This window comes from Lissotriton helveticus, chromosome 12 (assembly GCF_964261635.1).
Source record: "Lissotriton helveticus chromosome 12, aLisHel1.1, whole genome shotgun sequence".
Classification (NCBI taxonomy): Eukaryota; Metazoa; Chordata; class Amphibia; order Caudata; family Salamandridae; genus Lissotriton; species Lissotriton helveticus.
This window is the reverse complement of record NC_136073.1, coordinates 52,156,420-52,168,684: the sequence shown is the minus strand read 5'-3', so window position 1 is coordinate 52,168,684 and position 12,265 is coordinate 52,156,420. Positions and strand designations below refer to the sequence as shown.

At 42.5% G+C, this 12,265-nt stretch overlaps 1 protein-coding gene across 1 annotated transcript in view; it reads left to right on the top strand.

Moving 5' to 3' along the window:
- Positions 1-12,265, top strand: part of LOC144799370 (monocarboxylate transporter 13-like) — a 594,222-nt gene that overhangs the window by 49,329 nt on the left and 532,628 nt on the right. Inside the window, exons 2-3 of the mRNA XM_078670636.1 lie at positions 4,964-5,399; positions 10,065-10,209. Of these exons, the coding sequence (XP_078526762.1) occupies positions 5,387-5,399; positions 10,065-10,209 (158 nt within the window). The 5' untranslated portion in view covers positions 4,964-5,386. The remainder of the gene's footprint in view (positions 1-4,963; positions 5,400-10,064; positions 10,210-12,265) is intronic.

The window sequence follows — 12,265 nt, the reverse complement described above, 5'->3', positions numbered from 1 at the left end:
GACAAGTGGGGGCCCAAGTTCAGCTGAGATTTCCAGCATTTCCTAAAGTAATGAGGGCCAATAAAATGCACAATTTTTATTCTCTGGAGGAGGTAGACGAATTTCTGTTAGGGTGTACGACAAGCAGTTAGGTGTGTATAACTATGAGTAAGACAACAGATTAAGATGCTTAGACTCGGGGGAGGACAGTGCTAACATGTCAACATTGAAGGCGGGTGTAGGCTCACAGCTCGAATTGGCGTTAGTCAATAAGTAGGCAGGGAGGGTTCCCAGGGGAGGAGGGTGGAGAGGGGGCAGCACTGGGTAGGTGGAGGGGTGTTTGGTGGGCGCATAAGGGAAAAAGAGAAAAAAACATTGAAAAAGTGTCCTCTATGGATATAGCCAATGGTACTGTAAACAGAAGAATTAGAAAATCTAAAAATAGGGGATAGGAACCCAGTTTTAGGAAGTGAACGTTTGGGCATATTATGCTGGAATATAAACGGATTGAGGGTTAAAAGGAGACAGAGACTGGTCTTGGAATACTTGAAAAATACCTCTATGAATGTCCCTATGCTTCAGGAGACTCATCTATAGAGGTCGGAATGTATGGCATTATTTAATATGCAGAAATGGGTAGATAAGGTGATAGCCACAGGCCAGCAATGTTGCTCTAAAGGAGTGGCAATAGCTATAAAAAAACTCTGGAATTGAATTGGGTAAACGCAGGTGGATACTAAAGGTCGCAAGGTGGTTGCAGAGATAAAAACTCGGGCCAGCACCTATACTCTGGCTCGCTATTATGGTCCAAATGGGGATGAGGTCAGTTTCCTGAATAATCTTTGTTACGCCTTGCTAGATTTTGATGCCCCACTAATAATTGGCGGGGACTTCAACTTATTAATGAATAATGAGCTGGATAGATCCTCACCTCGTACGCAAATTTATGTGCCCCGAGTTAGAGTTTGCCTTTCTGCCAGGTTAGAAAACTTTAATTTATGTGATGTATGGCGAAAGAAAATAGGAAATGTAAGGGATTACTCCTTTTTTAGTAAAAAGAACGGCCACTGTTCCAGGATAGATTACATTTTTATGGACCTGCTAGAAGTGGACAAGGTAAAGAAAATTGAGTATTTGCCAATTCATATATCAGATCATGGTGCAATCGAATTATCTATGGAGTTCCCCTCCACTCCGATAGTGAGGAGGTGGACATTAAATAGAAGACTGTTAGTACAAACTTGAGTTATGGAGAAAATCAAATTAAATACTGTAGTCTTTTTTAATCAAAACTTAGAGTCTGCACCCATCCATTTGGTTTGCTGAGAGGGATGTTGATGAGGGCGGCTGCAGGGTGGGTTAAATTAGAGAATGAGAGGATAGCCTCATTAGAGGAGCAATTGAGAAAATCTGAAGCAAGTCTAAAGTTCAGGTCCGGGGGGAGGAAAAGGACAAGTTGAAGGGTAAGTGGAGGATTTGCAACGTGAATACAGGGTGACATTGGAAGAAATCATGTTGCAGAAGTGGGAAGCAAGCAGAATGAGAGAGTTTGGTCAGGGTGAGGAATGCAGAAAACTGCTAGCAATGAAGAGCAGAATGGAGAGGTCTCAACGTTTTATTAGAAGGATCAGATTAGAGAATGGTGATGACCCCTCTGTTCAGATTTCTGACAATAAGAATGAGATTGAGAGGGAGTTTTGTAAATTCTTCCAGGATCTGTATAAAGAGGATCTAGAGATAGATAAACCAGGCGTAGATCTCTGGCTCGCTCAAAAACAGCCCCCTAAAGTGAGTCCTGAAGGATTATTATTACTTAATCAAGACATAACAGGGAGTGAAATTATGGAAGTGCTTAAGAAAATCAAAAAAGGCAAAGCTGCAGGCCCAGACCTGATTCCTTATGAGATCTATTCGGATGAAGTCATCCCCATATGGTTGAAACTATTTAACACCTTCGCTGCAGCGGCTATTCCGCCGCAGCGCTAAGTGGGCGGGGCGGCCGCACGTCGCACCCATGCTGGTGACGGAACCGCTCCGTCACCAGCCTCGGTTGAGCTGTGCTCATGACGGAGCGGTTCCGTCATGGCCCCGCCCGCTCAATGGAACGTCCAGCGCAGGCGAGCGGGCCATGTCGGAACCGCTTTGTCATCAGCACAGCGCCACCGCAGCTGATGACGGAGCGGTTCCGTCATCAGCATCGAAGGAGTTGAAGATATCCTGAGAGGATATTCTCCACTACCAAACACTTGGAAGGATGCAATTATCACCCTGATCTTAAAGCCTGGTAAAGATCCCACACAATGCCAATCTTATCGCCCGATATCCCTATTGAACTCTGACTATAAAGCTTTTACTGGCATTATGAACACTCGATTTAATAGCAGGGGCAATAATACATGAAGATCAGAAGGATTTTTTCTTCCTGGGCGGCAGATGAAGGACTTTGTATTCTCTTTAATCGGTGCAATAGATCTTGCAACCGCGGCTGGAGCTCCCTTAACAATTATAACATTGGATGCAGCAAAAGCCTTCTATTGCGTTAATTGGTGTTATCTTTTGAGTGTATTGGAGGCTTTTGGCTTTGATTGCACCTTTAGAGATCTGTTGGGGAAAATATATAATGAATCACAAGCCCAAATATTAGTTAATGGGATCCTTTCAGCCCCGGTAGCAATCGGGCGAGGTACCAGACAGGGTTGCCCCTTGTCTCCCACTCTCTTCGATTTATATATCGAGCCGTTCGCTCAAAGCCGGACGACTTGATACTTTTTACTTCTAACGTGAACCAAGCTTTCCCAAGTTTATTCAGGGAAGTGCAGGTCTTTGGCAAAATGTCTGGCTATGAGATCAATAGTAGCAAGACTGAGATAATGTCATGGAACTCAGCAGTGCAGGGTTTCGGGGTTTCAAAGGAGATAAAATATTTGGGAATCACCATCACACAAGATCTGACTGAACTCCCCAAAACAAATACAGTCCGAGTTTCTAAAGAGATCGATATTCTTTTGAAGAGATGGCAAAATCTACAACTTACACTGTACGGCAGGGTAAATTTGGTTAAAATGTGTGTATTATCTTTTTAATAATATCCCCCTGACTTTTGAAAAAACTCTTCTAACTAAAATCCAGGGAAAAATCTCTACTTTTGTTTGTGCTGGTAAGGGGATCAGATTGTCGTGGAAAAAGCTCAGACGAAAACTGGCACATGGAGGACTGGGACTACCAGATTTACAATTATACTGTTGGGCATACCAATTGCAAAACAGCAGAATGCTCCTAAACAGGCCAGGTGACCATCTGATGGGCCACATGTTTAAGGTGATGTTGCACGAAAGTCCAGCTGAGGGGTTTATGTACAAGTTTGGCGTACCAATTTTTTTTAAAAAGTCCGCCTGAAGGTTTTACAGGCAGCTGCCAAATCATGGTTTGACTGTCGTAGTATTTTGGGTATTCCTTATTATAGCAAGTGGGCTCCACTTTGAGACTCCCCAGGCACTCCGGAATGCCTAAACAATGTTTTATCTCAACCCTTGAAAGAGGCGGGGGTGAAGAGGTGGGGCTATATAGTTGAAGGAAACAGCTGCCTTTCCTGGGATACCTGGAGTAACCTTACAAAAAATAGCCTCTCCAGATTTAAATTTGATCAAATTTCGACTTGGTGCGAAAACCAACATTGGGAAGTCCCAGGAGAATGTGCACTGGAAGATGATCTCCAAGATCTAAACCGAAGAAAGAAGGAGATCGCTCTCTGGTATAACTACTTATTGGAAGCTGCGGATAAAAAAATGAACCCCCCCCCCCACACATGGTCTGGGATAAATGCTTGCCAGATGAAGAGCCCCAAACCTTATTGCAAGTATCTTTGGATAAATTATACCATTTGATTAAATCCGCTACCCTAAGAAAGAACCACCTCTTTACCATCTACAGGATATATTGGTCTCCGCTCAAGATATCCAAAATGAGGGGTGGAGGAGAAGCCAGTTGTACAAGATGCCATTCTCAAGAGGCAGATGATATCCACATGTTACTTTCCTGCCCAGTGTTAAAAGATTACTGGAAGAATGTGGGTAAGACCCTAACAGAAATAATGGGCAAGGATATAGAGGTAAGCCTTGTATTAATATTTTTTAGCATACTACAGCTTTAGAGGGGTAGGGGGACATCACAGATAAACATGGTAAACTGGTATTTTATATGATTCTCCTAGCAAGGAGAGAAATTTGTAAAAGGTGGCGTCAGATGGACCCTCCATCATGGAGGGAATGGTGGAACTTAGTTAGATACTTTAGAGAGCTGGATCAAAAGGCCAATTGTTTTAGTAATAGAAGAGAGCGTGGCCTTTTTTAGGGGACTATTAGATCAGAAGTAAGGCTAATGGTGGGCAGAACGGTCAAATGATTACACCTCTCGGTCCGTCTACGATGTGCCAAGTGGACCTTGTCCCATAGAACATCAGCGGAGTCAGACCCTCTAAGATATAAGCATTCGTGTTGCTGTCATCGAAAGGATGTCATCGAAAGGATCAATAGTACGGAAGTTATATGAGGACAAAAAAAAATGTATGCACGTGCAAACACAAACCGTTGCAACAGGTCTTATAAAATCACTTCAACCAGTGCACATGTAAATTCACACCTGCAAACTGAGGTGCAGGTTAATCTGCACAAGTACATCCATCTGCAGGAATCAGGTGCACATAATGACAGTGTACACACACATAACGTAGCTGGTGGTGTAACAATCATAAATGTCAAAACATTAGAGCACATAACTTAGCGTTTGTTACCACACATTTAATAATTTTAATGCAACATTAACATCACAAAACTCATTACATATTTAGGAACAATTATTTTGCATAATTTGTTGAATATGTTTTATATTTTTTTGTAACAAAATGTAATTATTCAATCAAAAATAATTTACATAAAAAATATACCCTGTATGATTCCTCTCTCTTTCTTATAAACTCTCTCTCCAGCTCCTTCTCGCAAAAAAAAAAAAATTGGTCTAATCCAGTGAACAGCCCCGTTTTGTACGATCTTGGTACACTACACCAGTTGCACTCCCTAAAATATGTTGACGCACCCTTCTGCTACACCTTAATCAGGGTTAAAAACAAATCAAGCACAACATCGAAAGAACTGTGGAGAGCAAGTGTTAATTCTGACCTAAAGAAATAACAAAATGGTCCACAACCACAAAAATGCCATTCACAATGAATGTAAAAAGAGGATGGATTCAAGTCAGTGGAAAAGTGAACCCTGTAAATCATGAAAGATGACAAACTTCAAGTGGAAAAATCCCCAATCAAAGGAAAAGTATTTCTTCTCCAGAGTGAGGTGAAAAGAATAGAGAAATAACCATCACCAAGATACCACCACCAAACCTACAAATAACAAGAATGGGGAAAAAAGGTGAGGAGATGTGACTTCTTATTGCTGTAATATAACTTCTATTCCGTAAGAAATACAGGTAAATGCGGGAATAATGTGCCACTCATACTGCCTAAAAACACATCACCAGTTAATAGTAAAGAATACACAAATTTTATCAAAAAGCATACAGTACTGTACTAATAATCTACAAATGCCTTGATTGCCTGCCACATCGCCCCTTTAACATGTAACATATATAAATTCTCGAAGGTGGAATACCAGCTAGTTCAATGCAATCTTTTGAAAAAATGTCTCAACCAAGGAGACAATCCGTAGGCCATATAAATACTCTATAGTTATATCATCTTTGGTTTGGCTGTATCAGTGAGAAACTTTACAGAAACCCTTTTTCCAAACAGTTTTTATTGAGGCTAGATTATATTGAAATATTTGGTATACCACTTTCCATATGTTATGTATGTTAGGTGTTCTAGGGATGACGTGCTAGTTTTCTACTAAGGGGTATGTGTGGGGTTTTTATTTATCAAACATTCTATGTGGTGTATTTTTTTGTTTAAATTGGCAGACTTGGGTTAAATGCTGGTGGTGTTACTCTGTGAGTTGTCTCCAATAAAAAGCATTTTCTGCAACCTACTACCTTTATTTATTTTTCAAGTTTTATGTTGTGAAACTTGACTTGAGGGTATCAGAGCGCGTTACAAAGATTGTACATCAACATAGGCAACATTTACAAGGAATATACCGGAAAAATAGTAGGCATAAATGATAGAAAGATACAAAAGGGATTAGATGGACGATATAGTTTGGGGGTAGGAATTGAAGCATATTTTAGAGGTTGGAGGAATGGATGACCAGTTATTTCCAGGGGTAGTAATGTTTGGGTGCTTTGAGAGATGGGTGTGGGAGGGGGAAGGGCATTAAAGCAATATAATTATTTTAGGAGGGTGGCTCAGGTATTTGTTGAGAAGATGAATTGTCATGTGGATCCTGTAGCAGAGCGTTCCAAATTCTAGACGCACTCCCAGAGAAGAAACAATGGACTGATTTTTTCTTTCTTAAATTTGGCGGAATCAGGAATAGAGTGTTTGAGCTTCGCAAAGGCCTCTCACGGCCAGCTTTTAACAATTTCTTTGCAAGATAGTGTCGTTTTTCAGTGTAGAAAGCTTTGTGAGTTATGCAGGCCGTTTTGAATATGCTTCTAGCTTCAATTGAAAGCCAGTTGAGTTTCTAAAGTGTGGGAGTGATGTGTTCATAGCAGCTCTCCCCATAGAGAAGAATCACTGCTGCATTGAGTGTGGATGTCCAAGGGATAAGGAGGTTTTTAGGGGTACCAGTGATCGTTACCGTACCATAGTCCAGCTTAGAGAGCACTAGGGTTTGCACTACAGTCTTTAGGTCTTCAGATGGGATTGATTTTTTTTTAGGTGTTTCAGCATGTAGAAGACACTTTTAGGCATTAGTATGTTCTTTCATGCTGACGTTTTTGTCAAGTGTAATCCCAAGTGACTTAACAGAGTTAAAGATAGAAAGTTTACAGTTTAGTGCATTGAGGTTGCAAGCCAGTTGTGGCTAGGATGGGATTTTCCTTTTGGTTGGATGAGGAGGAGTTCGGTTTTGTTGGGAATAAGCTTTAAGTGATTGTTGGTTAGCCAGAATTGAACCAAGGAGAGAGTGTTGTTTAGGTTTGGATGTCTTTAGATGACAAGATTTTGATGTAGAGTTGGGTGTCATCTGCATATAGATGGTAGACAATTCTCGCCTGCTTTAGGATCACTGCAAGGGGTTCCAAATAGAGGTTAAACAAGGCAGGGGACAAGATTGATCCTTGGGGGTCTCCTTGAGTGACAAATACTGTGAGATGAAATTTTTTATTTTGATTAAGTGAGAGCGTTGGATGAGGTATGCGGCAAACCACTGAAGGACAGTCCAGTTGATGCCTGAGCGCTGTGAGAGGTTGTTCAGGAGAATGTTATGGTTGACTGAATCAAGGTCCACTGAGAGGGGCAGGGGGATTAAGAGGCAGGTGTCGCCATCGCCTAGAGACCGCTGTAAGTCATCAGCGATGTTCAGGATTGCAGTCTCCGTACTGCAGCGTTTTCTGAACCCAGATTGGAAGGTGTCATGTAGGTTGAATTTTTCTATGTGGTTGTTAAGTTGAGAGAGTATACATTTTTCAAAAGTTTTGCCATGCAAAGGGAGGTTGGTTATAGGTCTGTAGTTATTAAGGTACATTGTGTCAGCTTCTGTTTTTTTATGAGGGCCAAGTTTAAGGGAGGCTGGCATAGGCCGCTAGATAAGGAGGAGTTAATACTTTTAGTAGATATTGGGGAGATGATGTGTCTGAGATTTTTGACAAGAGAGGGGGGAAGAGGGTCAGAGAGGTGAGATGTTGGCTTCATGCATGAAAGTATTGCGATGACTTCTTCTTCTGAGATATTTCCATACTTGGTCCAGGTTGCAATGTCAGGTTACCGGTCTCTTCACCTAAGCATTATGGGCATGATTCACAAAGGTAAATTTGAACTTCTGATGGATACATCTGCCAGTGGATTCCTCACCTTGTGAATATCCCCCTGCGTCAGCAACGTTCCGAAAATTATTTTGCAGCACACCGGCGTGGACGACGTCATAGGAGCACAGTACAAAAGGGGGTGGTGATGGACGGAGCATCTGAATCAATCAAACACTCACACGCAGTCAAAAGATCTGGGTTTAATCCATCACCGTTCTTTAGCCCACTCTGCCATCCCAGTTCAGACATGGCTATGTGCAAATCAGTCTGACCCTGTGCCTCATGGGAACAGTCCAGCCCGAACTGCCAAGCCATGTCTTCCCTGGACCGGAAACAAGCTTCCGAGGACCGGTTTCTGGCATTCCAGCTGTCTTCAGCCCGGCTTGCTTGAATCCAGTGGCAAAGTGAGCAAGGGACTCACGTCTGAGCATACCCTGCCACGCTTATGGCGGCCAAAAGCGGTACAAAAGGGGGTGGTGATGGACAGAGCATCTGAATCAATCAAACACTCACACCCAGTCAAAAGATCTGGGTTTAATCCATCACCGTTCTTTAGCCCACTCTGCCATCCCAGTTCAGACATGGCTATATACAAATCAGTCTGACCCTGTGCCTCATGGGAACAGTCCAGCCCGAACTGCCAAGCCATGTCTTCCCTGGACCGGAAACAAGCTTCCGAGGACCGGTTTCTGGCATTCCAGCTGTCTTCAGCCCGGCTTGCTTGAATCCAGTGGCAAAGTGAGCAAGGGACTCACGTCTGAGCATACCCTGCCACACTTATGGCGGCCAAAAGCGGTACAAAAGGGGGTGTCAGAAGAACAAGTTACTTACCTTCGGTAGCGCTTTTTCTGGTGGATACAGTATCTGTCTGTGGATTCCTCACATGCCCACCCGCCTCCCCGTTGTCCACTCATCTATACCTAAGATTATGGTGATGTTAAATGTATATATATATATTTGTTTTTATATATTGTGTTTTCATGCTTTACCTTCACACTGTGTGTGTTATCTTGAACATTTTGTACTATGTACATTGTATATGTATATATCTATTGTCATTGGTCCGTCCGGGTGCCTTAAAGGCACGGAAAAAAGGGCGGAACTGATGTTATCATGCCGATGTAGGCCTAATAAGGAGTCAGTAACGTCAGTCGGAGTCGCACGCGATGCCGTGCTCCTATGACGTCGTCCACGCCGGCGTGCTGCAAAAGAATTTTCCGAACGTTGCTGACACAGGGGGATATTCACAAGGTGAGGAATCGACAGGCAGATACTGTATCCACCAGAAAAAGCGTTACCGAAGGTAATTAACTTGATCTTTTGTGTAGAACCAGGTGTACAATTGTTTGCCATGTAGGAGTGCGGAGTCTTTGTATATAAAAAGATAGGTATACATATAAATATACTACTCGTAAATCCATTTGGGAATAGCAAACAATGGTAATTTACACAAAAGTTTAAGTTTACCAATGTGATTCAGTCCCGAGTTTCTTCAGAAACAGGACTTTGAAAAGTGGCTAGGTACTTTCATGTGAGAATAATACGCTGAGACTCCCCTGGTGCTAACTCCACTGAAGGGGCCACCCGTGATTGGGAGTAAGTCATTCTGTACTTACGGATTATAGCATTAGCTTATCAGTTGTACTTCACCTCACACCGTATAAGTGAGAATATCCCAATATATATGTTTTTCAAACTGTCACAGGAATTGGCCTATGAAACACTTAGGCACAGATATAGTACAAAAATTCACCCTCAGTGGGATGGACCTCTTTGTGTAGCTGATCTGCACAATGCAGGTGTTAGGGTGCTTTGCAAATAGTAAGCAGACAGATGCAGCTAGTGTTACTAGAGATAAACCGCGAAAGCAGAAACATCTCGTTGCTCATTTGTTCGAACTACCTATGATTAATTTTGAAAGAAGTGGGAAAAGCTGGGTTTTGACTCTTCTAGAAGATACGTTGAGTGGGTTGAATTCTGAGCATTCCAGTTGGTAATTGCTGAGCCCATGACATTTGTATTTTGTTCTTAGAAAGTTTTGAATTAGGTTTGCTTTTGAGCCTTCTCTTAGGTGAGTAGGTTGGCCAAGTATGATTGGTTATTTAGGTGAATGGTTTTATAACTCAAGCTGCCAAGTGTGATTTTTATTTTGGCTTCATTTGGTTTCTTAGAATTCTGGAAATGTGATGTAAGTTACTTGTGGATCAAACTACTGCCAGCAGTACCAACAAATATTGTAGTAACCTTGCCAGGACGTCATTTCCCAAGCCACTATGGAAGCCATCCAAAGTCTGGGTTGCTGTCTCAAGTTGGAAGGTGAGTGAACTCTTTGTCTTCTTGAGAGAGCAGGTGAAAGTTGAGCTATTTAACCGTTTGGATGTAGTCTGAAGTGTGAGAGAGAGTTGAATCCAGTATAATATGTTTATTGTGGAAGAGAAGAAGGATGAAATGCCATCCAAGTGTGACCCTAAAATGTTTCCCAATCAAAGCTAGGAGCATCTCCAGACCAGCACGTGTTGTTCACAGATCATTACATTCTGGAAACTCACAATTACCTCACTCAGAAACTGGTCATCGCAGGACAACTTGGATCACTCTGAAGAGCAGATTTCTTCCAGTTTGAAATCCCAGATACCTTCAATAAGGAAAGGACTGCTAGAAGGCTGCACCCTTGCAGCTGGAAATCCATCCCTCCCACCATCAGGTCTATCGCCTCAACTGAACTATTCAAAAGAGAATTAAAATATGTATTATTCCAGCACCTGGCCTGGTTAATTTGTTCTACTTCACTTTAACCTGTAGAGGACATATAGGAGTCTGCTAATTTGAACTTACAATTTATTTATATCAGCCTGTAACCTTCTTAGATATGTCTTCTGCCACACAAATGCCCTTTTAATATCTGTATATAGTTACATATAATTATGTTCTACTCTCATACCAGCAATAACTCTTCTTTGCTATGTGTGACATCCATCTCCTGTTTATTATAATTGTATTCACTGTTTATCATTGCATAATGTAACACTGTCCTCTTATGAAACCCTCTGCTACACACCAGGGTCTCATTCATGCTTTAATAGTCTGCAAAGAAATACAAATTAATCTCAGTGAGTAGCACATAATGATACTTGTTTCCATAATTGGGATTCATGAGAAGGAAGTCAGTTTGTATGTTTGGCAGCAGGAAGGTGTCAGACATCCATACTTGGTGTTTAGTAGGGTGACAGTGTTGTCATGATTGGTGAGGTGACCCTTGTTGTAAGAAGAACATTTTGGGAAAAGGTGGGTTCTATCTGCTTATTGGTGTATGGCATTCAGCAGCCTCGGAAAGGAGATTGCTCAGGAAACCGTGTGGGGCCAAAACAGATCCTTGAGGTACACCACAAGTATTGAGGCTTTTCATAGCATATGGTATCTGAAACAAGGTCAAAACATCTGAACTCTCTAGTTCCTTCCTAGTTTGAAGACTAACTCAAAATGTTACTGTAGAACACATGTGGCATAGTTTCATTTCACTTTAGAGCCTGTGGCCAATGTTCAGCCCTTAGAGTGTTAGCAATTAGTCCCCAAGTGTGTGAGTAGGGAGCCAGGGTTACTTCACAAGCATGGGGCTAGGCTTTCAGATCACTGAGCATTTATATCCAGGGTAGCAGTTAACGCAGAATGCTTGCAAGCTTGGGCTCCAAAGTGAGTTGCCCACTCTTAGCCTTCCAATTGACACAATTCAATGCAGGCTCCTGTAAGCCAGCATTTGAGCTTCTACACTTCAGTTTGAAATGTATCTATTTGCTCTGCTTAGATTTGCGCTGCTGATCAAAGTTGCAGGTTTTTTTGTGAGGTATAAACACCTGCCACAAAACCACTCCAGCCAGAAGCTATGCCAACAAATCCTCCCTAAAGCTCCACAAAAGCCATCCCAGAGCCCGGTAAGCAAACAGTTACCTAAAAGGCAACAGTTAGTGCTGGTGCCTAGGCATGGTCCACTGCAGCTCAGCAGTCCACAGCTATTGTGGTAACCAACAGCTGCTACCCTAGCGCCAGAATAACCACATTGGGATTTTGTTTTTCTTTGCGGCACTCAGAGCCAGGTTGGGGTGTGGCTTGGCTCTGTGATGCCAGAGCAGATAGAAGAGTGGCTTGCACTTCTCTAAGTGCGCATTACGGATTGGCTGGCTCACTTGGGCCGGCCAAACTGTCGTGCACACTTAGCGTGTCCGTGGAGAACATGCCCATGCCGCTGAGACCAATCATGCAGCATCGAGATTGGCTGAGAGCGTTCTGGTGCCTGGGTGCTTCCGGTGCTTTCCAGCAGAAGAGGATGGTGGAGAGACGTGCAGCGGCAAAGGTAAGTTTATTTTTGTTTTTTTGT